General features: G+C 39.4%; 2 protein-coding genes across 6 annotated transcripts in view; both read right to left on the bottom strand.

Annotated features, from left to right (window-relative positions):
• dst (dystonin) overlaps window positions 1–27,785 on the bottom strand; it is a 107,873-nt gene that overhangs the window by 55,899 nt on the left and 24,189 nt on the right. For 3 of the 5 annotated variants that reach the window (XM_067609905.1, XM_067609906.1, XM_067609907.1), the window contains exons 3-32: window positions 26,990–27,079; window positions 22,708–22,785; window positions 21,303–21,395; window positions 15,569–15,735; window positions 15,233–15,345; window positions 14,942–15,048; window positions 14,734–14,853; window positions 14,231–14,326; window positions 13,988–14,115; window positions 12,476–12,569; window positions 12,212–12,366; window positions 11,678–12,122; window positions 11,464–11,592; window positions 11,218–11,295; window positions 10,969–11,130; window positions 10,557–10,661; window positions 10,240–10,335; window positions 10,031–10,156; window positions 9,778–9,930; window positions 9,507–9,661; window positions 9,244–9,370; window positions 8,952–9,135; window positions 8,075–8,232; window positions 7,806–7,984; window positions 7,558–7,696; window positions 7,277–7,470; window positions 6,997–7,159; window positions 6,829–6,912; window positions 6,495–6,602; window positions 6,301–6,399 (exon numbers count right to left, since the gene is read on the bottom strand). In XM_067609905.1, coding sequence (XP_067466006.1) covers window positions 6,301–6,399; window positions 6,495–6,602; window positions 6,829–6,912; window positions 6,997–7,159; window positions 7,277–7,470; window positions 7,558–7,696; window positions 7,806–7,984; window positions 8,075–8,232; window positions 8,952–9,135; window positions 9,244–9,370; window positions 9,507–9,661; window positions 9,778–9,930; window positions 10,031–10,156; window positions 10,240–10,335; window positions 10,557–10,661; window positions 10,969–11,130; window positions 11,218–11,295; window positions 11,464–11,592; window positions 11,678–12,122; window positions 12,212–12,366; window positions 12,476–12,569; window positions 13,988–14,115; window positions 14,231–14,326; window positions 14,734–14,853; window positions 14,942–15,048; window positions 15,233–15,345; window positions 15,569–15,735; window positions 21,303–21,395; window positions 22,708–22,785; window positions 26,990–27,079 — 4,125 coding nt within the window. Of the gene's footprint in view, window positions 1–6,300; window positions 6,400–6,494; window positions 6,603–6,828; window positions 6,913–6,996; window positions 7,160–7,276; window positions 7,471–7,557; window positions 7,697–7,805; window positions 7,985–8,074; window positions 8,233–8,951; window positions 9,136–9,243; window positions 9,371–9,506; window positions 9,662–9,777; window positions 9,931–10,030; window positions 10,157–10,239; window positions 10,336–10,556; window positions 10,662–10,968; window positions 11,131–11,217; window positions 11,296–11,463; window positions 11,593–11,677; window positions 12,123–12,211; window positions 12,367–12,475; window positions 12,570–13,987; window positions 14,116–14,230; window positions 14,327–14,733; window positions 14,854–14,941; window positions 15,049–15,232; window positions 15,346–15,568; window positions 15,736–21,302; window positions 21,396–22,707; window positions 22,786–24,711; window positions 24,811–26,989; window positions 27,080–27,785 lie in introns of all 5 variants that reach the window. The other 2 variants (XM_067609903.1, XM_067609904.1) reach the window with 1 other exon arrangement.
• LOC137196920 (desmoplakin-like) lies at window positions 6–6,282 on the bottom strand. The gene is made up of 2 exons (XM_067609908.1): window positions 2,565–6,282; window positions 6–2,393 (listed from the first exon to the last, which is right to left on the bottom strand). Exons 1-2 carry the CDS (start codon window positions 5,385–5,387, stop codon window positions 330–332), a joined length of 4,887 nt encoding a protein of 1,628 aa, XP_067466009.1. The 5' UTR covers window positions 5,388–6,282; the 3' UTR covers window positions 6–329.

The raw sequence follows: 27,785 nt of genomic DNA, 5'->3' as shown, positions 1-27,785 counted from the left end.
TAGAATCAGAACAGATGGGGTTTCAACAAGATTGTTACTTTGTCTTAAAAGATATAGACTAAAACACTTGAATCATAAAAAAGGGTGCCCATGTAATCAGACTGAAAACACCTTAACTCCACAAATCTGTATCAATTGCATCAACTTGTAATAAAGCACGGTAGCAACACATTTAAGTAAACCAAAAACAATGTTACACAGTGGAATAAAGATTACCTCACAGGTAAGAAATAAATACCTGATGTGCTATAAAGCAAAACACAAAACCAAAAGAAATCCGATTTTCAGGTTTTGTTTTTTTATATGAACAAGCATATATTTATGAAGGTTTATTGCTTATATGCCCAAACATAATGGAATCCAAAACCATGAACTTTTGTAGCCTCCAGTAACCTTAACCCAGTGTGGCAATCATAAACACTTCTTTCAAGCGCCTCTCTGAATGTGATTCTTCTCTTAGTCTTTGGGCAGGTGAGACTTTTGCTCTGGAATTTCTCATCTTTGAGAACAGAAGCAGTGGCTTTGTCAACAAGGCCGCTCTGGATGACTTCCTCAAGTGAGACTCTATCATGAGTGTCAGGGTTTATAAATCCCCCAGTCAGAAGCTGGAACTCAATACAGCGAAAACCGGCATCCTTCGGGAACAGACATTCCTGAACAGCCTGGGGAATAGACAAAGTCTTTGCTGTCTTGGGGTGACTTATGCCATTAAACGCTTGCTCAAACTGCTGGAGCTTCTGAGCCAATGCCTCATCTAAAAGACCTCTTTTGAGAGCATTTGTGACTGTAACTTTCTCCCCAGAAGAGGGGTCACAAATACCTCCAGTGCAGGCCTGGGCCTCCAACAATCTTAAGGCAGTATCCCTATCAGTAAAGCCCTGTTGAATACCCTGAAGAACCGACAGCCGCTTTCTCTGAGTGATGTCCCAGAGACCAGCTATGGGACTGTTAACATCCTCCACTACAACCATTCTTGAAAATATGATGTCTGCAATTTCATAGATGCTAAGAAGCCCACTGCTGTAGCTTTCAAGTTCGGATATTTCAAGGAACCTCTGACTCAGAGCGGACTCTAGACAAAGCTGTCGGCCACTTTTGACATCAGTGATGATGTGACGAGGACTTCCACTGGTGTCAACTATGGACTTTTCCTGCCAGTCACATTCCTGCTGTGACAGAAACAGATATGTTCTCTTGTCAATGAGTTTCCCCTTGAATGCTTCGTATGCTGACATTTCGATGCCACAGCTGCTGCTGACAACAGACACTCTATGAGAACTTGTGGGAGAAGTATTCGTTAGATGTCTGTCACCAAATGGGAAGAGAAAGACACCGCCATCGATATCAAAAAGGCATGTCCTCAGTATTTCAGAGTAGTATGCCTTCTGTCCAGTGTCAGGGTTGTGGAAACCTTTGGGGTTACTGGTTGGATCGTACAGACTCTGTAGAGTCTCCCTGTTCAAAAGACCCTGATCGACAGCAATGCTAGCCGGCACCCTGACACCAATCTCTGGGTTGATCAGTCCTCCGGTGGCCACCTGGACCTCAAGTATCTTCTTGCCTTTAAATCTATCAAGAATCCTTTCCTCAATTGCCTGAAACACAGACAGCTTTTTGCCAGCGTGGATGTAGCCACTAACAGCTTTCTCAGCCTCCAGCAGTTTATCTTTCATGCCTGTTTCTATTATACCTCTCTCAAGAGCCTCAAGAACTGAGTATGTTTTTCCTGTGCCCAGATCTGTGAGGCTTCCTGTTGCAGCCTGAGTCTCCAGGAACTCAAGAGCATACGTCTTTGCTAAGAAGCCCTTCTCAGCAGCTTCTAAGAAGGATATCTTCTCTTTACTAGACTCCACATAAACGCCAGCAATAGCAGTTGGTTTGCTGACATATTGAGCAAGCGATGCTTGCACCTCTTCCATTGTGATAAGACCCATTTCCAACTTGCGCAAAATCTCTTCATCCAAGAGCTTAAACTTGATTAAGTTTTGAATATTTGTGCTGCTTTTGAGATCAGTGAGCTTTAGTGAAGTTGAATATATCACACTCAGGTTCCCGCCTCTGTCTGTTGTACTCCTCTCTGATGTGTTTTCAGTTTCACAAGTTTCTGTGATCTGATGCGTTCCTGTCTTAGAGAAGCTATGTTTTTCATTTGGTATTTTCTCTGTTAGTCCACACAGAGCCATGTATCCCTGTGTTGTCATGGTCATAAACTCATCAGGTTTGATCTGGCTCTTGTCTTTTTGTAGGAGCATGTGAGCTTGATAAGTAGAACTATTCAAAGTTTTCTTTGTTGGTGAATCAAGCTGAAGGCCTTGACTGTGAATGACTTCCATTTTATCTTGTTTCACTTGTTTGAGTCCTTCAAGAATGTTTTCTTTCTCTGTTGTTGTGATCTGTAGATGTGACATTGGGAGAACCTTTAAGTTACGAATGACTACAGTTCAGTTTCAGATATTTTACAGATATAAAAGAACAACGTATTAATAAAATGAATAGATTAAAATAAAGTATATTTGTTAATAAATATGACTATTTTAATAATATTAAACTGACTTCATCCATACCTCTGAGGACCCTTTCATTTTGAGAATCTCGTCCTCCATGCTGCATTTTGCATTTTCATATGAGGGCATGACCTTCTGCATCACTCTAACTTCTGTCTTCAACAAAGCAGCTTCGCTGTCTTTCACATACTGCCGACTGCTTTCACTGATTTCCTGTTTGTTCATCCTCTGGATTTCAGTCTTCCTGAACCCCTGTGTCAAAAGCTTTTCCTGAAGACTTTTAACCTCTTTAATATATGACTCTATTTGCTCATGAAGAGATCTCGATTCATTTTCCTTTAGTGTCAGTTTCCACTCACTTTCTGTCAACAGCTGTTTAAACTTAGTTAAGTCCTTTGACTGCTCATTGCAAAGGCTTTGTAAAGCACTTATTTTTGAGTTAAGTTTAAGTTTGTCTTCCTCAAGTTGAGCATTTTGCGATTTTGTCTTTGACAATTCTTGTCCAAGCTTTGTCTTTTCGTGCTGCAATTTGTCCATTTTGATCTGCAGCTGTTGGTCCATTTGTTGCTTTGGTCCCACTAATAACAACTGCCTCTCATAGCCTTCTTTCTGAAGTTCTAGTTTACGTTTCAACTCCTCTAGCATTTTCTTGCACTTCTCAAGTTGTTCTTCCATCTGCTGGGACCTCACCTTAAGGACAGCGTTTTCTTTTTGCTTTTGTTCAGCTTCTGTTTGGGCACGCTGCAGCTTTTCTTTCAGCATTCTGATTTCAGATCCCAACGAGATGCTTTTCTCCATTGCCTCAGCTTTCTCCCTCTTAAGGATCGTATTTTCATGTTGTAGATTTGATCGGGATTTGTCTGAACTAGACACGACTTCTTTCATTGTTACTTTATTTTTCTGAAGCTCAGTCTCTAGCTGCCTTATTTTTGACTCTTTGACATTTTTTTCTCTGGTATCTTTAGCCAATTCATCTTTTGCTCTTTGCAGGGATGAACTTAACTCAGAAAGTTTAACATTCAGGTTTTCGACATTCTTGTCTGCAGCTTTCTTGTCATTCTGAAGAGCATGAATCTCTAGCTTTAAATTTCCGGTTATTTTCTCTGAGTTGCTAGTTAATACTGTAATATTTTGCTTACATTTGAAAAGCTCATCTTCTAATGCATTGACTTTATCGAGATGTTTTTTAATCTCAGCAGATTCTTTTTGCAGTTCTGCATTTTTTGTCTTCAGCATCACATTCAAATTGTTAATTTCAGCATTTTGCATGTGGACCTTCTGATCTGCTAAATTCTTCTCAGCAAACGCTGACCTCAGCTCTGATTTCAGAGTCGTTATTTCTCTCTGATCATGTTCAATATTTGAGTTAAGTGTTTTGTTTTTCTGCTTTAGTTCAGTCAATTTCCTCACTTCCTCGCTGTAATCCTGTAATTTAATTTGAAGCTCATGGGAGGTCTGGGATTTCTTATTTAGTTCCTCCTCAATAATTCTGACCTGTGATTTGGTGCCCTCCACCTGACACTTGAAGATTTTAATTTGCTGATCCTTGCTGTCCATTTCCATCGTCACCTGATCAAGTTTAGCTCTTGCGTTCCTCAAATTCTTTTCCACCTCCATATTTATTTGTTTTAACTCATCTACTTCCTTCTGCAATTGAGAAGCAACTAATTCACTTTTTTGAATCTCTGTTTCTAGGTTTTTACATTTGAGTTGTGATGCCTGCTCAGATCTCTTCATTAAGGTATGTTCCTCCTTAGCTGTTTGAAGCTGCTGTTTCCAGCTCTCTATCTCACTCTTTAGAGACTTGATCTTCTGTTCAGAGAATGATCTCTCTTTTTCAAGTGACTCTGTATGGATCTGAAGACCTCTAATGTCACTGTCAGACAACACATTTACTCTTGTAAGCTCATCGCATTTAAACTTCAGCTGATCTATTACTGCCTGCTTGGATGCTACGTCTTCCTCTAAATTGTTAAGCTTAAAAATGTTGTCCTGCTCCATGGAGCTCTTCTTGAGCAGTTCTCCTTGAGAGATCCTCAACTGCTCTTTAAGGCCTTCAACCTCGGTGTTGTGGAAAAACACATTTTGTTCCAGTGAGGATTTTGCCCTTTGGAGAGATCTGATTTCCTCCTGAAGTTCATTGATGGATTTCTTCATGGTCTGTGTTTCCTGCTGAAGATCCTCTGATTTCTGTCTCATGTTGATCCTTTCAGTTTCCATTTCCATCTGAACTTTTGTCAGTCTGTTATTGCTGTCATCCAACAGCTTTTTATAACTTTGTGCTTTCTCCTCAGCCATTTCTGCTCTTTCCTGGACCATGACCAGTTCCTCAAGTTTCTGCTTTAGGACATCCACTTCTTCCACCAATTCTCTAACTGCAGATGACTGTGGCTCACTGTCAACTGTCAACTGACTGTCATTTGCCAAAGGCTCCTGAGCTAGATCATCTTCCTTAGCCTCAACTTGACTTTCCAACTCTTCCTCAGTATCTTCCTCCACCTTTATTTTTCTCTGAAGTTTGGGACTTTGTTTCGTAAGATCTTGGCTATCATTTGTTTGCTTTAATAGGTCCTCTAGTTTCTTCTGAGCCAAAGACCACTTGGCCTCTGACTGCTCAATTAACTGTTTTGTGTGACTTAATTCCTGCTCGCCAGCAGCTCTGTCTTTTACTGCTATCTCTAATTTGGTGCGATACTGATGAACGTCATGCTCAAGCTGTGATTTCTGAAAGATTAGATCATCAATTGTCTTCTGTCGTGTTTCTACTTCTCCTTCCAACTTTTCCAACTGTGTTTGTCTTTCAACCAGCAAGGCCTCCTGTTCATGGACCTGTTGCTTAAGTTGACTAATCTCTACTTCCCCTGCAGCTTTTTGGAGCTCCATGCTCTCTGTCCTTTTGGCATTCTCTGCTCTTTCAAAAGCCTTTCTGCTCTAAAATGCAAAACAATAAGTCATCCACCAATTCATGTTTATTTAGAAATTATAAAATTAATTGCATTGATATTTTTCCTCTTACCAGAGTGCTTGTGCAATGTTAAGCAATCTCTCCAGGAATTTGCAATTTCAAGACTACATGTTTTGTTTTTTCATATAAAAAATTTGCCAGGATTATTGGGAAGGATTAAAAAGTTTTACATTCACCACATTTTTCACCAACAACTGTTATTTTTAACATTTAAAGTGGTGAAAAAAAGAACTTATCACTGACTTGATCACTGCACCTTTGCCCTTTGATCCCCAACTTGTAACACTCAAGTTTTCTAGCTCCAATAATCGTAAACCACTAAACAAACTCCTGGAGAGGCTTTATTTTCCCCAGAAAGGCCAACACAAGAAGAAGTGTCTGTCAAAGAATAAAACAGCCAGCTCCTCCCAGCAAGTCACCATCACCAGCAACAAGGAGTTATCGTATATGCAGACATGCACTGCATTTCCACATTTCCTTTGCTTCTTTTGAGCACTGAAGCAAATATTTTCATTCACGAAGAGCTGAAAATACTGAAAAAATACAAACCTTGGTAGAAGCCATGAACACAAAAAGAGGTAAGGTGTAATAAATGTAGGTGTTTTTGTCTGTTTATATTGACTTATATACTACTTTTTGGAGTGAGGTAGTAAAATATGTTGATGCAAAATCAGAAGACCTAGAAAACATGCAAACATACAGTAAGAAAGTAAAGGTTGTGCAGCTTTATAGGGTCAAGCTACCACATAGCCCCAAATGTCTAAACTGCTAGTGCTGCATAAGCTATCGTATATGTAGAAAGCCAAAGAGTTTTAAAATATGATCTCTCACCTCCTCTTCTTCAGTTCTCTTCAGTGTTTCACTGGCAAACTTCACATACTGTGTCATGAGAGTCACAAGAGCAGTGTAGCGAGTTCGAAGATCCATAAACTGTTTGAAATTAAACAAAGAAAAACAAGTATAGTTGTGATTGAGATGTACTGCACATAATTTCCTCTAGTTCAAAAGTTAAATCATAGGTTTACCTCCTGTTGGATGGCATCAGAGGAGCTCTGCATCCTCCGTTTCTTGAGAGGAGATTTGTGTTGGGAGTCAACCATCGCTCTGAAGGTCATCAGCTGAAGTTCATAATCCTAAAAAAGGGATTTATGTGTTAAGAAACAAGGTTGTTGTTTTTTTCTTTTCAAACACAGCAATTTTCAGTTTAGATCATTGCTCAGTCCCTGCCCAACAAAGCTGGGATGAAAGTGAAACCAACTGTTAATTTCATAAATCAGAAAATCCTGCAAATTATTTACATAACAGAATTCAGAAGTTAAATTTGAACTGTTTAAAAGGAAATGAAATAAATTAGCTTACCTTGATGGCAGATGAGTACTGCTCTGAGTACTTCTGGCACTCATCAATGCTGCTCTGTTTTTGTTCAATTTCAGCAACAAGGACCTGAAAAACAAAAATGTTTCAAATATACAGTATATCTCTACATCTCTACTATTTTTATCTTATTGTGAGGACATCTGTTCTTACCTTCTGCTTGTTTAACAGTTCAGCGAGTGCCTTGCTGTCTTCGGGTTTGTTTTCTTGGGCTTTTAGCTGTGCTGCTTCCATTTCTGTAACCCATTCATCAAGACTACTATAAGAGTCTCTGTAGTGTTTCAGAGATTTGCTGATACCATCCAGGTCCCGAAGCCTGAAATTGAATGGATAACATTAATGAACATTACTTACACTTACAATGTTTGCACAGAAATATTGTAATTTTATTCTTACAGTGCAAAAAAAAATAAAAATCTGAAACAACACTAACCTGCTATCAACCTGGGAGTGAATGTTATGCCACCTCTCATTCAGTTGATCAGCCTTCTCCTTGTGCCAGTCTAGGTCAAAGTCACGCTCGTTGTGGGCCTTAAACATGCGGTCACTGATGACTCGTGCTTTCTGCAGCTCATCCTCCATGTCATGGAACACCTCTTGTTTCTCATCAATCTCTGTCCGCCATTGCTACGATCAGAGGGAGCGATACTTACTCAAGATGAACTAAAAATGTTGTCAATGTAGGCAAAATGTTGAATCCAAATTATGTCTTACCTTGAGTGTAGATATGACTGTTTCAATGGACTTGAGGTCAGAGTTCATAGCATCTTCCTCGTAGAGTTTAGATTCGTAGGCCTTCACCAGTGCCTCTGCACTCTGGCTGTGCTTCACCACTAAGCTCAATGTTTTCAGTCTGTAAGAAAGACGAAACATGTCTTGAATTCAGGTACTTTTATCGCTATTGCTAATATCCATCTAGATGCCACCATGATTACTGCAAGACAATGATGGGAATGTCTTACTTGTCCATATAAATTGAAGACATGGAGTACACTTGGCTCATGCTCTGAACGAGGACGGTGAGTTCAGAGGAAAGGGTCGGCGCAGATGGAGAACCTGTGGCCTGTCTGAGGAACAGCTCACACTTCTCCTTCATGACATCAAGGTCCTCCTTCAATTTATTCAGCTCTGCTGTCTTCTTCTGCAGCGGCACATGGAAAACCATGATTAAAATAAAAACACCAATAAGTTCTTCAATATGTTTGAATATTTCAGACACTCAGATGTGTACCTCATGCTCTGTGATGCGCTGGAGACTCTGCTCCAGGTCGTCTCTCTCCAGTGGCGTGCGGATTTGCCTGATCAGGTGTTCTTCATGGGCCTCCAGATGCATCCGGAAGTTGCGTATTTCTGAGATGTAATTATTGTACACAGACTCCTCGTGTTCCTCTGTTTACCAGACAAATATAAATAATAAGAGCATAAAATATGTGTAAGTTTCAAACACTAAAGTTTTGTTTTGTTGCATTTTTTGAAACACACTTTCAGCATTTTCAATGAAAAAATGCAAAAATTAAAAGTTTACTTTCATTTTAGAATTAAAACTATGCAATTCTACACAATAAAATTAAAGTATGTTTAACCTGCACACTCTGAAACATTCACTGAAAGCACTTAAAAGCACCTCTAGGTGGCATTATTATTACATTATAAGGCCAAGTAGGACCTGTTGCAATGCAGCTAAATCAATGACACTCTGTAGACTGTGAACTGGAAGTCATAGCCTACAAAAATTAGGAAAATGCTCTCAATAAGATTAAGAAACTTATTTTAAATGGTTTTGGTTACATGTATGTAGATTAATGTGTATACATGTGTATATGGAACCCTGTTTATCTACACAGTCCTATGAAACATTCTGTATATTTTTTATTCTGACATTACACCTTGTTTAAAACCCACAGTCATACCAGTGTTTATGTTTTTCACTAACAGCAAAGCTATCCACCTCTTAATTCAGTTTGAAAAAAAAAGAAAACATAATTCCGAAAGGCATTAACGTAAGGCTTAAAAGGCTTATGGAGCCATGTGTTTCCCTCGCGGTATGGTGTTGAATGTACACCAGCAGCTCTCTGTTGGTGGGGCCTGGAAGGGAAGTTGAGCCTTGCCTCTTTCTGCAGATCTGAGTAGTTCCTGGTAGTATTCCTTGCAGGCCTCAACGTCTCTCTCTAACTGGGCACAGTCTGCTACTGTGAATACCTCAGACTCTTCACTGTCTTCCAAGAATTCATCAAAGTGGGACTGCAGGTTGCTCAAGACCTGCTGATGCTCACCCGGTAGCATGGTCTTTATCTGCAGTGGTTAGAGAAATAAAGAAACAGAATGATCATCAGAACTGAAATTATCATGATTATCAGCTGGTGTTGTTTAGTGTGATCAATAATGATAACTCAAACATACTGAGGCCACATTCCAGTTGCGGATGGCTCGTATGTCAGCCATTAGATAATGCCACGACACCACACTCTTCATGTTGATGTGGGAGTGGTGCCACAGTGCCAGGACATTCTGGTATAACTGCTCAATTCTGCAGGAAAAGAAAGTCAGGTCAGGTCACCAGAGCTCATGCATTCCTTGTTTGAACAAGAATACTTTTTATTTTCAGTGAATGTTTAAGTGCAGTGTAGGAAAATCCAGACACAAAATAAATCCTGTCTTCTCACCTTGTAGCCATATCAACAGCCTCTTTGTTGGGTGGAGGTACAGTGAAACAGACAGAGGGCACCATGGCTTCATTCCCTGCTGGGTTGATGACTTTCCATTTGGCCCTGTGAGAGTTACTGGCCAGTACGCACTCATCGTCTTTATAAATAGTTATCTGAAAGAGTTGTGATATAAACATGGCACAGATTTACTATAAAACCTTCAAAACATTTATAAATTTTAGTATAAACTGGAATTAAATGTGGTGAAATTTGGCATAGTGAACAATACCTCAATCTGTCTATAATCACAGATGGCTTTTACAGGGATGGAGGATCTCACAGGGCTGTCAGGGTTTCTGGGTTTGAGCTGCACAATATTTTTGGCCCTGCCCACTAACCCGGCTACAGTGCTTCGGTACTGAAGAAGCTGCTCTTTCTCATCCTGGAGACACACAACACCAATACAATGTTGTTATCCTCTTTGTTTTTATTCACAACTACCTCCACATGCACACACACTTCACATTTTCACATCAGTGTACCATGGACTCTTGGATGAGATCCTCCAGTCTGTGCAGGCTGCTCGTTCGATCACAGCTGTACTTCCTTTGAATGGTATCTTGCAGGCTCTTAAGGTAGTCCATAGACTCTTTGGCATCACTGAAAAACTGCAAAAGGGAAAAGAATGAGACATTAGCAATGACCAAGCGATACATTTGCTGTAGTGATTGAAAAATAAGTAGAAATTCACCTCAAAATAAACAGCATTTTCCTTAAGATGCTGTTCTACACATGAGCAGAGCTGTAAAATCCAGCTCCACTGCGTCTGCATGGCAGCCTTGTATGCCTGGAAGTGAAACAACACAGGAATGAAACACACAATATTCAGGTATAATAGCTGGAAAAGAACAAGCTGAAACAGCACTCCTAAATCTCTTAATAATTGTGGCAGGTGAATGCAGGGTGGAGACACTACTGCTATTCCAAATTTTGGAATCATATCAAATGTCATACTGACTGCAGAACTGAGTATACAGAAAAAAGACACAGTCAATCATCTGGGCTTACTTCAATAGTTAGCCTGGCTGGGTGGTTCTTGAGCAGGAGGCGTTCTGCCTTGTCCTGCACAGACTTGATGACTTCCTCCTTTTCATCCAGCTCTCTCATCAGATCCTGTTTAAAAGACATTAAGCTGAGTATTCCTGGCTTTCAGCCAAGGCAAAAGACCAGTCACTCCATCCTCTCACACAATCTCACATCCTGTCTCACAATGCTGAGTATTCATTTGTGCCACAATACACACACATCCCTTCACTGAAATTATTGTTTTATCAAATGAATAAGGTTGTAAGAAAGCCAAACCTGTAAGACCTAAAGAACTGCCTGAACAAGCCGCTGTTATTCTGTCTGCATTTACAGCATTACAGATGTAACAGAAGTTACAGTTGACTTAAAAGGCTGTTGAAACAAAACAACTTACAGCATGGTAGTCTCTTTTCTTGGATACGTTGCTGTTGCGATCACTCCAGTCAAAGGCAACCTCTTCTTCCTCCTTCTCATTCAGCCAGATAAGCTCCTGAGTTGCCAGTGACACAAAGTCGTGCAGGCTTTCCAGATGGCTTTGTCGCTCCCTTGAACAGCTCTGAAAAGAGCAAGCATTCATAAATTCAGATGACAAAGCAGATAAATAATTTATAGCCTTCAAAGCTGCACAGTTTCAGACTCTTACCAATAGCCTTTCATACTGCTTCTCTAGTTTGTTCAGTTTTTCTGAGTAACTTATTTTCAGGGGTATGTTCATCTGAATCTGTGAAAAATCAGCACAAAACACAAAACAGCTATTTAACGAGTGAATGATGTTAATGCAGGCAACTGTAGCAGCATTTCAGACATTTAGATGGCTGATTATCTAGGATTGTTGATGTTTCCAGATTAAGATTATAAACAAGACAGAGTGAAACTCCAAAACACTTACCTCACTAAGTTTGGCCTCTTTAAGACTCATTTGAAATTCTTCAATAGCTCTATGTACAGTTTTGTGGTTCTCTAAATGCATTTCCACACTTGGCAAATCAGATCCCCACTCTGAACGGTCCAATTGCAACTTTAAAACAGAAAAAAAGCAAAAATTCAGATATTCAGTTATCTTATGCATAATTAAAGCTGTGTGATATGCTGTGACTGCTTACCTGCATCTCTTCTACCCAGTTCAAAAGGTCCTGAACAAATTTCATGTTGACCTCTTCTTCTGTCATGTTGGGGTCTGCCAGTGAGGATTTCTGTAAGGGCTTGCGGATCTGCATGTGTTTCAAATGCTTGAGGCTGCCTGGGTCTATGCCACCCACGTAGGCCTGTGGACCGGGGGTCAAGGCAGGGGTCAAGGACGGGGTCAGGCACGGTGTAAGGCTAGAGGTGAATGTGGACCCAGGGGTACCTAACCCTCCTGGGGTGAGTGCAGGGGTAAGGGCTGGTGTGAGGCTAGTGTTTATGTTCTGGGAGAAGCCAGAGTTCAGGCTTTGTGTGATGCCTGAGATCATCATTTTGGTTTGTTCTGTTGTCAAGGTGCGACCTTTGCTGTACACTGAAGAACACTCGGCTCTCAGGGCTAGAAGGTCATCCCGCAGTTTTGACACCCTGTATTCAAAAAGGAACAACAACATGAGATGACTTAATATGTGAGAAAATTCAGTGTGTCATTATTTGTAAGATTATCTGCTTTGTACCTTTGTACCAGTTGATCTGCAAAGGGGAATTTTCCATCCAGAAGAATTTGGATATCCACCACTTGTTGTCTGAGGATATTCTCACACTCCAAAAGGTAGCCAGCAATCTCAGCTTCGTTTAGGAACTGAATACCGGACTCAAGACGCTTTGCATCCTTAGCGGAGAGAAAAAAAAGAGACTTACGACCCAAGACAAAGAATGTATAATCAATGTTGTTTTAACACAAATTACATTAAGTCAAACAGAGCTTGCACAAAACTTACAGACTGTAGGGAAGTTCTTGCTAATGCCAGCTTGTCCTCCCCGTTGACACAGTCCCGTTGGACCCTGTTGGCAATCTGCTGCAACATCTCAAGCCTACAAAAACAAAATGATCATGTTGTTAACACTTCAATAAAACTAAAAAAGGCTTCACAAAACCCAGCATGCACACTGTAATCTCACCTGGATCCATAAGCAATGCTGTTATTGAGAAAGACTGAGCTGTTAATTTGTAAAGGTTCCGATCCGGTGAGGACAATGTCACTGGAACCAAAGCTGGTGACACTACTATTGCTAACAGATGAGAACCCTCTCAAATATGCCATGTTACTTTGCATGGTAGACCGTTACTTCCATTCCCACATCACGGTAACATTTCTCATCCTAATCATCCTCTGTAAGGATCCCAGCCTCGACCTAACCTTGAAAGTTTGACGGCAAGCATTCGCAGACCCAACTGATGGAACGGCTTTCAACTTGCTCATATTTATAGTGCTAAAGCCAGGTGAGGAGTGTGTAAAATGAAACCCACCCTGACATAATATGCTGCCTTTAGGGGATAAAAATTAAAGAGCAGGTTGAGACAGTGCACTTTCATAAGAACTGCGACTGTATAAAGCACTGCCAATCTGTTATAATTACTGTTCCAGAAAGTTTTTTACCACACCCAAGATTAATGCGGTAAATATTGTTGTGTTTACAGACCATGAAGGCAGGAATGGATGTGTCAACTTGTCTAAACCACTGTCAACAAAATTTTTAAGCACAAAAAGAGTTTCCAGAGTTGAGATCCACTCTGCAAACAAACACTGATGGAAAAAGAACGCCAGATAAAGCTCTAAAGCTTGACTGAACTTGCCATCAAAAGCAGTCACTGCACAATATTATCAGAACATATCTTAACTGACATTAAACATAAATTCTATCTCTTTATCCTCTTAACATTTGCAAACATTTGGAAGTTTAGCCATAATTTACTGGAGAACATAAAGCCTTTATGATCTGCGGTTTATGTAAAGATTCATTGGTTTCCTTTTAATTTTGCAAATCACTGGATCATCTGTTAAAGCACAACAAAATTCAACCTCATAGTGCACAGTGCACTTTGGCTGCAGTGAATTTGGTCAAGAGTGCAATGGTTTAGCAAGGGAATTTCTACTTCAATAAAGAAAATGAAACCCTGACATTAAACACACTGGCTCTCAGTGTAAAGACATCAGTGTGCTTGCAATATGATGCTGGAGCATTTTGCCTGTACAAACCCAAGAGACTGTTATGCTGACTCATGCAGCATCTTTGCTCCTTTGAAAAACTGAAAAGCAGCAACTCAAACAGCCATGAATTTTGTCGTATCAAACACCAGCTATCTCTTAAACAGTGTTAAATACTTAAAATTGTGATAAGACATGACTTTGGCTGACAATTAATCCATAATATTAGATTAAAAAGAATATAAAGATTAAACTTTAATCCAGGCCAGTCAAAGTATTAATACGCTTAGTGCCTCCACATACCTTTCCACTTCAGGCCTCAGACTCTTCTCTCTTTCGAGCATGGCGACAATTAATTTACCCCATTCCTTCTCCACATCATTCGGGTGATGACCCGGGGGTAACTGAATACGTCCAAATTCGATCCACATCTGTCAGATACACCACAAACACACACACAGATATATTATCCCTGCAATATGTAGGACTAGAAATACTGCAGCATGTGATCATATTCATGCACTGTGCTCTTTTGCACGTGTGTACCTCAAGCATTTTGTAGAGATTTTTGATTTTTGTCTTCTCGTTTTCTTTCAGTGGGATTTCATGTTCCTTAAACTGTAGATATTGTGTATAAAGTGCCTGTAAAAGAAAGCAGAATAAAATGTAGTCTTTCTACACATAACATGCAGCAAAGCATCAAAACAAAGATTAACCTGCAGAATGATCTTTAAGCTTTTGTCCATACTCTCTACATGTCTTTAAAAAACTGCATGAAAGTGCCTTCCCTATTAGAGGCCATCGACTTGCAGCAAATGGATGCTGCTGCTCTCTTATATCCATCAATATCATTTTCAGAATCAGTTACAGCAGATACACACTACATGTAGGATATTTGAAGCAGGCAATTATCCTTTATAATCAGATTCTATACACTATGCAGATCTGAAGCACTCTGTTAAATGAGACAGCTGGAGTTATGCCAGGTAAAAAGCTAATAAGAAAGACTAAAATCTTCAAAGTGACGTTTACTCGTTGTAGTACGATACCTTGAGTTCCACAGGGTTGTTGGGGAATGATCTATCTGACATTACGACCACATTATGTTTGATCCACTGGCTGAGGTATTTGATCATGTTCTGGTACTCCACCCATTTGATATCAACATCCTGTTCAGAGGAAACGAATCATCAGCAATACAGCAATTTTTTATTGGGATTGAGTGGAGTTACTGGTGGACCGATGCCACTGACTTACATTTGGACTGATTCCATCAACACCGTCGGGTACTTTGGGGAAGGCATCATACAGTGTTGAGACATACGTGATGACTGATTTTTCATCAGGAGACTGAACGTCGACGTCTGGTGAGGGAAGGGAAAACCAAAAGGTCAGAAACGCAACAGATGAAAATGAGCTGAACTCAGTGGAATTATTCCCTGAAGCCAAAATCTTCACTCGGCATGATTTACAGCACAAAGTGTTCAGATGGTTTTTTTTTTTTTTTTTTAGAGTCAAATCCATCATGACAGTGTGTATGGATCTCACCCTCGGGATCCAGCAGTCTGGCCACCCCCAGTTGTTCAGCTACACCAAACGCGTTCTCTAAATTTGATCGGTTGGTCTGTGTCGACACACGGCTCATGTCAACCAGGTCTGGTCTGTAATAGAGTGAGAGAAAGAAAGAATAGATACTTATAAAATAAACAGAAACAACAGAGCATTACAGCTAAAAAGAACAAAAATTAAATCAGGATATAAAGCCAATAAAATCAACATTTATTATTTCATCAGAGCAAATAGTCACAAAATACCACTAAACCCACCTGCATTCTTAATTGCTAATGAGCTAAAAAAAGAGCACTTCTTTGTGTGTTACGCTACCTGTATTTATGAATGATGGCGTTAAATAGCCTCCCATCCCTCCAGGAGGTTGTGAAGTTGTCACATCTTACACCTACGTAGCCCTCTGTTATCTGCTTTGACCAGAGCAGCAGCCTCTCCTTGGCTGTCATGTCCTCGGACTCCCCTGTCACGTGGATCTCCGAGATCTGTAACATAAGGAAAAAGAAAAATCATTTTTAAATTGTCGCTAAATTGTTAAATGTGCAGTTGAGGATATGTGGTTCAGCAACACAGAAAATCCCTCCCACAAACCTGTGAAAAAAAACTCTTTGACACTAAAGCTTCATCACTACTCATATCTCTATTTTATAATATAATAAAACAAGATATGCAGGACTGGTAACAATAACAGCAACACCACAATCAAATGCAACAACACCACATTACAGATTTAAAAAACACTGCCGTAAATCAACACCTTTTTGGCTTCACAAAGACTGAACATTTTAAGCTTCAAGATATTATTTATTGTACAGAGAGGATGCTCCTGTAAATAACAAAAAACACATATTTTATTTCATATTCGACAACAACCAAGTACAAAGTGTGAATGAGTCAAAGGTTTCCTTATCTAGCTCATTAAAAGAATTTTAGACACGGAAACTCTCAGCAGACGAGCAGTAGAAGATAGAGTTGGGTAATAAATTACTCAATAGTTTTATAACACAAAATACAGAAGAGCATGATGACCAACAGGTAAAACAAACCCTGTCATTTCATAGGTTGAGTTCCACTGTACTGCTGCCACACCAGCTTTAAACACATTTATGATATGTGAACAAGAGTTTCAATCTACAGTTCACACACAGTCATAACAATCATCTTGCATCAGTTTGCCTCAGAAAAGGCGAACATTTTCAAAGGAGTTTCTATTTTACATGACAATTTTAGCTGACAACATACCATATCACCACAATATCAAACATTACCAGTTGTTCTGATCACTAACTAGGATAATGCAAACAATAAAGGCACAAGCCATGTTCTAAATGCACTCAACAAAACTGAAGCTACAACAACAAAACTAAAAACACAAGAGGCTGCTATAGCTCCAAAATGGAAAACCATAGTTTTTGTTTTTCTCTGTTAAACTGCTGTTAAACATCTATATCATCAATTATGATCAACTGTGAAGAACCAAATACTGTTTTTTTGTGAATACAGATTTAGTTTATATGTTCACCCAGTACTGATACCACTGATGGGCAGATATTTCAGTGTCAGCATACTGTACTTGTCTTTACAAACATATGAGCAAAACTAATGGCAACACTAGTTTTAAAAAGTGCTAATTTAATAGGTGTCTGCTCTAAATACAACATTTCATTCGTGAATAGTTGTAGAACTTCTGTGTTTACAAGGATGTCTGCTAACAATGACAGAAAGATACCACAGTGATGACACAGAGCTCTACAGTCTAAACCATAGACCACACTGAAATGATAAACAATGACGTGATGACATAACAAAATAAATCAATGCTGCTCTAAAGAACTATTTTATTTAAGCATATATTTCACTGTATTTCTCAGGCAAGTCCATCATCTAAAGATCACCTTGGCAATGTTCACGTTACATTATAGCCCAATCAAAGAACCCCCTTATTAATCCACCATAAATGACACCACATTGACTATAAATAACATGTTCTTGTTTACCTCGTGTTGGGTAGAAACACATTTGGCAGGAGCTGGAAGATGTTCTACGTAACCAGAGCAGGTGTAGGCCCTCCGTCTCCTCCTCCTGTGTGCTTGAGAGCCCCATACAATCTTGGCAAACGTTTCCTCACTCCCAGGTCTGTCATTACCCCTCAGAGTCCGTAACATGTGCTCCACTGCTCCAAAGCTAACAGCCCTTCTTAACTGTCGCTGAATTAGCTTCTTAACAAGCAGACCATCCTTAGCTGAGACGCCTCCAGAAGTTGAGTTAATGCAACGAAGCTTTGTATCTACAGCGGACCTGCTTCTATCACCATCTACCTGGTCTGTAGGAAACCTTCCGAACTTGCAAGCTAACTTCTTTCCAAGAGATTGATTAGAGGGATTTCTGGGAATAAAAACAGGCACTTCTCCAACATAGACACCTGTGCTGATGCTGCCTTGCCTGGATCGATGTTCCTCCACCTCCAAAGGTTTATCCAGCCCTGCATGGTTCTCTGTGTCCCCATCTGGGCTGTCCTGGAGCTCTGCATTACCACAGATTCCCCCACTTGCAATGACCTCACTTACAGGACTCCTGAGAGATCCAACAGGCTGAAATTCCTGTGATTTCCTCTTCTTTCTCTGAAAATAGCGACGACCTTTGAGCTCTTTGGATTCAGGGCTCAGTGGGGCTTTCTTAGGGTCAACATAATATTCCTCTTTTGGGCCCCGGACACAGCCACAGATGTTTCCCATGGCTTTCAGTTATACAGTATCCTCCCCATCGACAGTGTTGAGCTCCCAACAGTGAGCTGGTTTCAAGCAAAGTATCCAGTGAGCCACGCTTGATCTGAAGAGCCACTATCCCACCGACGGAAAGCCATTTTCACGCTGGGCAACTGGCAAACAATAAGCGGTGACAGACAACCTGGCAGCCTGACATAAATCTCGCTCCACTCTGAGCAGAGTTAACTTTTCCTTTCATTGACTCCCAGAGACTCATCTGAGAACTGGTCAGCCTCTCTCTCTCTCTCTCTCTGTCTGTCTCTCTCTCTCTCTCTCTCTCTCTCTCTCACTCTGCATGTCTCTCCTGCTCTCTTGCTCTCTCCTCTGACACTGGAATCCTTTCCGACCTTTGAAACATTTCTCTGGCTTTGCTAATCCAGTGCAAACGCCATAAATGCACACACAGACATGGCCCACGTGCTTGTAGCTCTCAGCTGAGCAAGAATGGAAAGAGACTTGTGCACAGACCTGTTTTGGGCTGGTTGGTCTACTTCGTCTGCACAGTAAACATATACACATCACAGCTGCCTCTTGGGTTTCCTAATATTTGTGTAACGAGGCCACATATAAGGGTGAAGGGTGGACAAGGTTTAAACTGCAAGAGGATGCCAGCTGATGGCCACCTATTATGTTGTGAGAAATTTTGGCTCAGCAAGTTTGTCTGCTCGGACAGGCAGCATGAGCCAGACAGAGTCCCAGCCGCTCAGAAAGGCTTTGAAAAACAGACCAGCGTAGGTCAACGAGAGCAGCAGAGGCAAATCCGAGCTGGACAACAAAGTGCTTTCACTTTGTCTATTAATCAAGCTACGTACAATGGCAGAGCCAGAGGTGGGGCTTCAGCCCAATGGTTTAAACAAACACTATTATCTGAACAGATCACCACCATGGCAGTTCACAAGGGGGCATATGCTCTGACTAGGACGTGATTCACTATATAAAACCATTGCAACAATTATAAGGTAATACTGGAATAAAAACCCACTGTAGAGGAATCTATTCATATGATTATTATGGAGCAAAAACAGAAATAAGAAGCATGTGAAAGAGTAAATATAATGTCACCACACAGCTCGACTAAAAATAACTCTGTGCCACTGTGTGCTTACAATATCTGAACGCCAGTGAAGTTTCCCTGAAGGTCAAAGTCACCTGACAGCCAACACAGTTCAGACTACAAAGTACTCATTTCTCCTGCTACTACTCATGGGCAGCTTAAGGTCAAACTATTACGCATGATTATGTGTATCATTTCATTAGCAAGTTATTTTTTAGTAAATTATTTTTTATGACATTAAATATACTTATAGGCTCAGTCGTTATTGTGTTGTCTTTGTTTGTGTTCAGTAACTCACAGACAGCATTTTGGACAACACACATACAGATAGTGAGAGTCAATCAGGGCAAAACAAACCAGCTAGCAACACCTGATAACAGTGTATACACAAACAAATATTACAGTGTAGGTTGGCCCAGGTCAAAATACAGTGTAGTCCCAATTGTGAAGAATACAATAGCGGCAGCCGTGTGTGATGAAATCAACTTCTTATCTGCACAAACTTGATTACACAATGGATAGTGTCTGGAATACCTTAACAAAACCTCAGTAGTGAAACAGTAAACCACCTATGAGCAGGAAAGTTGAGGTAAACCTAAGATGACACAAACTCTATCAATATTCACAGTTTATACATGTTTATAAAAAAAAATAGCCTACAGCAATAAGAAAAGCACGTACAGCATGTCCCCAAATCAACCTCTGTCCTTTAGACAGGAACTGATCCTGGATACTTAAGGCAAAAACAGCCATACAAAAGCATTTACTATAAAAACAAAGTCGGGTCCACACATGTCAGTCTGCTGTCAGCAATGCTTTTATAATAAAGTGTATACTTTGACTGAAGCTCTACATTTTCTCCTGAAGTGCCTTGCTATCCTTCTAAATCAAGAAGAAACAGGCCCATTGCTGCTGGATAGACTGCTCAAGGGCTTGCGTGAGACTGACAGCAGCAGGTGTTGGAATCATCACCGACGCTACCTGTCAGCATGTTTGAGTCCAGGCAAAATTATATTACCTAATTATTTCACTAATGGCATTAGTCAGACAGATGCATGCTTGTTCTAAAATCATATACTAACTTGCTTACATCTCAATTAAAGCTGTGTGTTTTGCTTTTACAATATTCCTGCCCCTAACCAACTGAATCCTGAGACATGTGCCAAAGATATTAATAATCCAACCCAAGACAGTCAGAGAGAAGGAGAGAGGGAGAGTTGGAAAGAGAGTGAGTGAGAAGTAGTCAAATTTTGAAGTTTCTGGATGCTATTGGATTTTGGACAGTTCTACTGGACATCTGGATTCCTGGCATGCACCCACAGACTAACTCATTTTGACATGATTTGTGTCACACCAGCAATAAAAATGATAAGTATTCCCCAAGAGAACATTTTTGAGAACATCAAGGGAGAAATATAAAATCAGCATAGAGCGCACAAGAAGCTTAAAAACTATCACAACTCTCCAAATTGGGAAGCTTTCTCTAAGTGTAACTGCACACTAATGCTTTGTGCACAGGCACAAATATTCACAAGGTAATGAACTGAAACAGATGTTTTGACCTGTGAAAAAACTAGACCAAGTATATTTGAGGACATAAGAAATTACACATCACACAATACTTTTCTTTTGTTGAAAATGTATGGGTTGCCAGTTTCTCTCTATTTAGACACAGATTTGAGATACTAGAAGCTACCTGAGGTTTACTTGTCAAGTTACAACTTGAGCTGAATTAAACATGACCTAGAGTAAACCACATGAATATGAGTTTCATCTATTACATTGTAATCTGCAATGAGTAAGATATTCAGCATGATATGTGCTTCACAGCTTTGACACCTTGTGGTCAAAAGTAGAAACATCTATGTTGTGGGTGTGAACACATCTGAAAAGTATTAATCTGGAGGGCATTTGACAAGCTACTATATAACTCAATCCCAAAACAGGAAACATGCCAGTTTCCCTATTGCATTAATATATCTTTAAACTATATATAGATGAAAGACACTCTGCTGAAAATACATTGCATTAAAAATGTCTTAAGTATACAACAGATCAAGATGTTATGGTTCATACAGGCTTAAAATTAACACTCATTATCGGTGTGAACTCCTCTGTTACATCTAACACAAGGAAGTCAAAGTACGTAATAATCAGTTATCACGGTAATAAATCTTAATTACTTGACTACTGAATATATGAATTAATAAACCATAAAATAATAAAAACTGACCTGAAAGTGCAGTATTATGGTCCAGATCAATCCCAGGGTCAGTTTTGGGTTGCCATCTGTGATGTCGTCATTCCTGATATTTACAAGTTTGACCTGATGACAAGAAATATCTGATCAATATACAGTATTGCATATTTAAAATATCTCAATGTGTTCAAAAGCTGTTCTTGAAATTCTTAATGATGATATTTACTGTTAGATTTATGTGGTTTACTTATCAAATAAAAAATATGAGCCCATGGTGTCTCATTTCTCAGGCACCACAAGGTGGCACAATAGTCATTACATTATGTGAAGAAACACTGTTAACGTAATCACAGTGTGGACTAAGGTGACAGAGAAAATAATTACATCCTGCTGGGACTGTTTTAACAACCATATATCGGAGTGAAAAAAAATTAATGATTTCCTTGAAACATGAAGCAGAGAGCAGAGTCTAGACACCGTCTTGGTTTAATACAGCTGTAATCCAGAAGCATTTCTTCCTCCATTGCCCCCTTGATCATCTTTAATAATTGTGATCAATCAGCCACATGTGGAGATTTTAGGAAGTTTAAACTGTTCAAATCATTTTTAATATATACAGAGGGACCATAGATGTGTGTAGCATGTAGATAAAACAATAGAACAGCTCATCTGTGAGCATCTATGCGTCCTTTGTCTCAAGTCTTACGTCACATCTGGCTTGAGCTCAGCCAGGCTGTGTTCTTCATCATATCCTGACTCTGGTGGGGGAAGGGAGGGCAATCACAGCTCTTTGAAACCCTGCTGATGGGATTTGTAGTCAACCGCTCCTTTAAATGCTGCCATTACTGTTTGTGGCAACTGAATTGTAATTTTCATTCAGAAAGATAGACAAAGCCACGAGTAGTTACCACTGAGAGTGGCCGTCCCACACAATGCACAACACTGTGTCTATATCAATATATATGTATGTGTAAATTAATTCAATTAATTCAAATCCCACTACAATTATATGCCTTTGCTTGCATTTGTCTGGATAAGTGGTAACGAATGAATAAATCTCTGTTAATGTAATGCAACTGCCAAGACAAAACGCAACTGCATACATGAACTGAAACATAAATATAACTCAACTGTAACTTTTTATATATTTTGCAGACCTTGTGCTTCAAAGTGTGCAGGTTCCTAAATATTTATGTGGGTTTTTAGCTAGTAACTGTAATGCTATGAATGCTATGAGAGAACAGAAGAGGCAGAAAAGTGTCTTTTTGTGTTTTTGCATCACTGCATGATGGATTTTGTCTCCAGGCTGATTTCCAGTAACTTAATCCAGTAGTTTAAACTTGAAAAGGTTTATACCAGTGTGTCAGCTTTTTCCTGTACTGAATCAAAAGTGTGACATAACAAGAGTTTGAAAATTGTACCTGGATTGATTTCTTACCTGCCGCCTCTTTAAATAATCCAGTGCTATTTGTACATTCTGGAGTCTGTGGAAGCGCATCCTTCCTCTCTCCCGAGGCTGCGGACATAAAGAGGGAAGAGGAGTCTTGTATGGTAATCAGATTCTCCTCAATATCAGCGGGCAAACTAATGAAATGTTTAGTAGCATGTAGGACACAGGACATGCTTCCAGACTCTTACCCGCTGATGTGGTGAGGCAAAGGCATAAAATAACACACAAAAAACTACCCATGACAAGAGCAGCCATTTCAAGTCCACTCAAAATCTGTGCATACTATCCATATAGGCTACATATACAGAACATTTTCCATCATTTCCACCTCTAGGAATGTGCTCTTAACGTGAAATAAGTAACCATGTAATCCTGACAGTTAACCCACTCTTACAGCCAAAGGTGCACCTACATATATTCAGTTCGCTGTGGTGTCAACACTAAATGTAAATATTAGCAGAATGCAGTTTTTTGCAAGCAAGTATCCAATCCCTTGTGGCAAATGTGTGACATGGACATTCAGGGGCCACGGCATGAGGTAATGAAATGGAAAATGCGATGAAGCCAAGATGCAGCAATAGCATAAAACTTGTGCTGCATTCAGCCATCTTTCAGCTGACAATAGTGAGATCCTGCTTATCTCAGTGGCAAAGCAACATTTAATAAACCCATCTCCTACAACTTTCATTTAGTGAATCTTATTCAGCAGTGAAAAATGTCCTGATCCTCACACAGGTTTGGAATGTTTTGATTGTAATGATGCACAAAGCTAGTGAAATGGATATAAAGACCCAAGCTTTATGGCGATATCCTTCATAATTTATTTCATCATTTTAATGTATTCGCAGGGTCAATGTGCCAAATGTTTTATTAGGTCCTTTCTCTTTGTCTTGCATATACTGTATGTCAGAGGTGGAAACTAAATAAGTACATTTACTCAAGTTCTGTACTTAAGCACAATTTTGAGGTACTTCTACTATTCCCATTTTTTGCTACTTTATAATTCCACTCCACTACATTTAAAAGGGAAATATTGTACTTTCTGCTCCACTACATTTATTTGACAGCTTTAGTAACTTTTCAGATGAAGATTTGACACAATGGATAAAATAACAAGCTTTCAAAATACAACACATTGTTAAAGATGAAACCAGTGGTTTCCAAACTTTTTGGCTTTTGATGTTTTACAAAAATCAGTGTGTAGTCGGGGTCACATTTCAAATGTCTATGAGTTGTTAACAGCTCCACTAAATAGTAATTTTTCTCTCTAAACTTCTATCATGGTTTATCATGGGGACCCTGGTCTGACCCCTAGGTTGGGAACCACTGGACTAAACTAGCTAACTGTATATAAAGTAGTTCAAACTAGCTCCACCTAAAGCAGCTTCAACAGTAACATGCTGCTCTAACACTGATGCTTCAGTATTAATAATCTAATGATGTCATACATAATAATATATCAGTCAGAGGGACCAAACCACTACTTTTACTGCAATACTTTAAGTACAGTTTGCTGCTAATACATATGTAATTTTACTTAAGTAGGATTTTTCATGCAGGACTTTTACTTGTAATGGAGTATCTTTACATTGTGATATTGGTACTTTTACTTAAGTGAAGGATCTGAATACTTTTTCCACCACTGCTGTATGTTGAAAAAGGAAAATCTGAGCATGAAGCTGGGTCTTTGGATCATGTGCACATTTCTCTACATCAGCAGTATGATTGGTTGAAAACAAGGATTCTGATTTCTGATCACAAAACTATTTAACTAGTGTTGCACAGAAATAATTAAGGTTGGGAAAGGGGAAAACAATACTCTATAAGCATGTAGAAAAACTACAATATCTGCTAACGCAATCATGTAAGACTACAATAAGACAAATCATACAGTGATTTTTTTTGTATGATTCCCACTGTATGCCTGGTAACTGGCCACAGCACGCTTTAAATTAGTTTGTTACAAGGGGGTGGGGCGCAATCCACACGTACCCCCTTATCATCATCCAACGTGTCTCCATGCTGCTCAACTGCACATGCTTCTGTCCCACTCACCAACCGCAATGTCTTCAGAAAATCACGTTCCCTTGGCTTATCACCGAAAAGGCAACACATGGGGAAGAAAGGAAGACATGGACACACACACACACACATACAGCGGGCAAATCAAAGGAAGTAGGACAATGGACAGAAACCAATCAAAGAGTGGAGAACAGAGGAGGAGGAGGAAAGTAGAAGGGAAACACAATGTAAACAGAAAATAGATAGCCACTCAGAGGATGACAGCTAGTCACACTGGAGGGGGAGTAACTGCTGTGGGGCACCTTGCACAGGAATACATGCAGTTTAAATATACAGTGAGGCACATCACAGCATGATAACATTATGTAACTCAGGGCTGCACAAAGACTGTATCAATACACTTTGATATAAGATGAAAGAATGACAACACTGCTGACAACACTGACAGAAATGAAACACTGCTGTAAATAGTCTGCTTGCTTCAGTAGCCCTGCATTTAGGACAAAGAAACTACATCTAAATACATTAGTCTTCAGCTACATTACACATTTTCTATATGTTTTATATGTAAGGTTTTACACATCCAGCATACTGAACTATAAAAAAAAGTAAGTAAGTCAAACTGGCCTTCCCATGATCAATTTGTATAAATATTATTATAGCAAAGCCACATACCAAAGACTGAAAAATCACCTATTTTTAGTTAAAACCACTTATGATTTGGCTTAATAATAGTATAGTATAGTATATAATAGTATTCCTTTACACTTCATGTAAATGTAGCAGTGTTGTGTTGCAAACTATGTGGTCCCTCAGGAAGTTTCACAGGTTCCTGCTCCTTGCATTTGGTTTCATACATTTTTTTCTTTGTTTTCATAATATAATGCATTTAATTATTTTATGAAAATGGACCTTCAATTCTGTTTCACACTTATACAAATGAAATTTGACATATACTGTATAGCATTGACCTATGACATATAGCACAATCTCCACAATCCTTATTTTTTAGGATGTGAACAATTACGTTAAGTTGTTGTGTTTAGGGATTAACACATTACAATTGATAACCATGACTATAAACTCATTTTAATTGCTATATGTCAAAGCTATTAGTTACTCAGAGTGTACAGAACTTGTCTGGGGCTGTAAAGAATCAACTTGTCTGTCATTTCCTGGTCCAGGATTTGTCTCACATTGGAAATCAATTACACAACCTGTTACTGTGATCACTCCAGTTAATCACCATAACAGCACAGGTTCCTGTACTCGAAAGAAACGCTGCTCGCTGATGACTGTAATATTACTCCATCACAATATAATTTTATAGAAACAAAGTTAACATTTTCATGCTGGCTGGGTTTCAAGTGCAGTGATGTTTATCCTCTGAGTCGGGTCAGGAGTTCAAAGAGGTCAGAGCCGTCTCATTACTAGCAGAGAAATCATGTGATCTTGGTGTACAGAAGTTTAAACAACTGCTCATATTATTGTGGTACTTGAATAAAGGGTCTGGGCAGGTCTGTAGACCAGCAATTGGATTATTATGTCTTGTACAAACTGATACATTGTTCCTGTTTTTACATAAATATACCGCACTACTCAGTGAAATGTAATAACTTACTTAAAGGTATTGTAGCCTTTGGCAGTTAGTGAGTTAAAAAAGCTAGTTAGGAAGTTAAACTTTGTTAATTACTGGGAAAGAACTTGCTGCAAACAAAGCTGGTTTTCCACTTGCTAGCTTTCCCCTGATGTGTTTAGGTTTTGTTATCTGAGAGACAGCAAGTGATGACCACATCAATCAGTTTCTTATAGATATCCCGAAAGGGAAAAATAAAAAGAAACTCCCTTGCGATATATTGGAAACTTGCATACAATTGACCAAAAATGCTATCAACAAAAAAACCTTAACTTTCTACTTCAAGAGCAGATTATTGTGGACGCAGAATCAATGTAGATCTGATTACAGGAAATCAAATCCCAGAGGAAGGGGGAAGAGCAGGTGCATCAGTTATGCAGAGGCGTGACCGACTCCACAGGAACAAGAAATGTTCTCTCACTTTCTTTATTCATGTCTAATGACAATCTAAAGGTATTGTGATTTCTTGAAATTTCTCTGAGAACTCAATAGGATTATGAAACTTGCCCAGTTCCACATGTACCAAAAAAAATCAGTATTTCATAACTATGCTTGTATTATCTCTTTTAGAAACATCATAAATATTAAAATAACAGAAAAATGTTAACTCACCAGTGTGTCTCCAGACAAGACCTCCAGCAGCGAGATCAGGTTATGTCCATCTCGCAAGTCTTCATACAGGTCATTTATATGTTTCCGTACCTGTGGACACAGAGGCAAGCAAATTATGAGCAAACTACTAATATCATGTTGTTATAACACACCTGTTCAGTGATGGTTATAACACAACTACTGTAAATGAAATCAAAAATGGCTTCTGACCATTATTGAACCATCATAACCTCAATTTCCAAAGAACAGATCTTCCTCTTTGAGGATTATACCAGACAGGCACAACATTCTCCCACATTATCACACTTGGTATAACTATCATTAAACCTTTGATGTTTCTTCCGAATGCCATTCAATCAACTTGGTGTTCAGTTTCAGCAGAAGCAAAACCTCTTTTGTTCATATTTTACAACAAACTTGTTTTTGTTTCTTGCATTTCTCACTAAACTGGAATAATTGTAGCATAAAACATTGAATAATAGCATCATCAGCACACTGTATCATTGTGACACCTTATCAACAGTCCACTAAGCACTTGAGCTAGGCACTTAACAACTACAGTCCGAGGCCTTCTCCTTCCAGCAGGCCCATCTCTCCTTCCTGTCCTAAATACCGCGCCTCTGAAATCACCCTCCTGCCCGTTGACCTGCTTTGACACGGGGCTTTCAGCACTGTAATCCCAGATAGCTGCCACAGCTGTGAAGCCAAAATAGACCTGCACACTTATGTTATTGGGTCAGCCAAGCAGATTCCCAACTATTACTCAGCACCTCTGATTTCTAATGGACCATGTGTA

The sequence above is a fragment of the Thunnus thynnus genome, chromosome 14 (assembly GCF_963924715.1).
Source record: "Thunnus thynnus chromosome 14, fThuThy2.1, whole genome shotgun sequence".
NCBI classification, from domain to species: Eukaryota; Metazoa; Chordata; class Actinopteri; order Scombriformes; family Scombridae; genus Thunnus; species Thunnus thynnus.
This window is presented reverse-complemented; position numbering and strand designations above follow the sequence as displayed.

Excerpts from the sequence above, each read along its gene's own strand:
- LOC137196920 (XM_067609908.1), bottom strand. The coding sequence starts at position 5,387 with ATGGAGCTCCAAAAAGCTGCAGGGGAAGTAGAGATTAGTCAACTTAAG. Across the intron at positions 2,394-2,564 it reads AAATGAAAGGGTCCTCAGAG|ATCACAACAACAGAGAAAGA; the intron begins GTATGGATGAAG and ends TCACATCTACAG.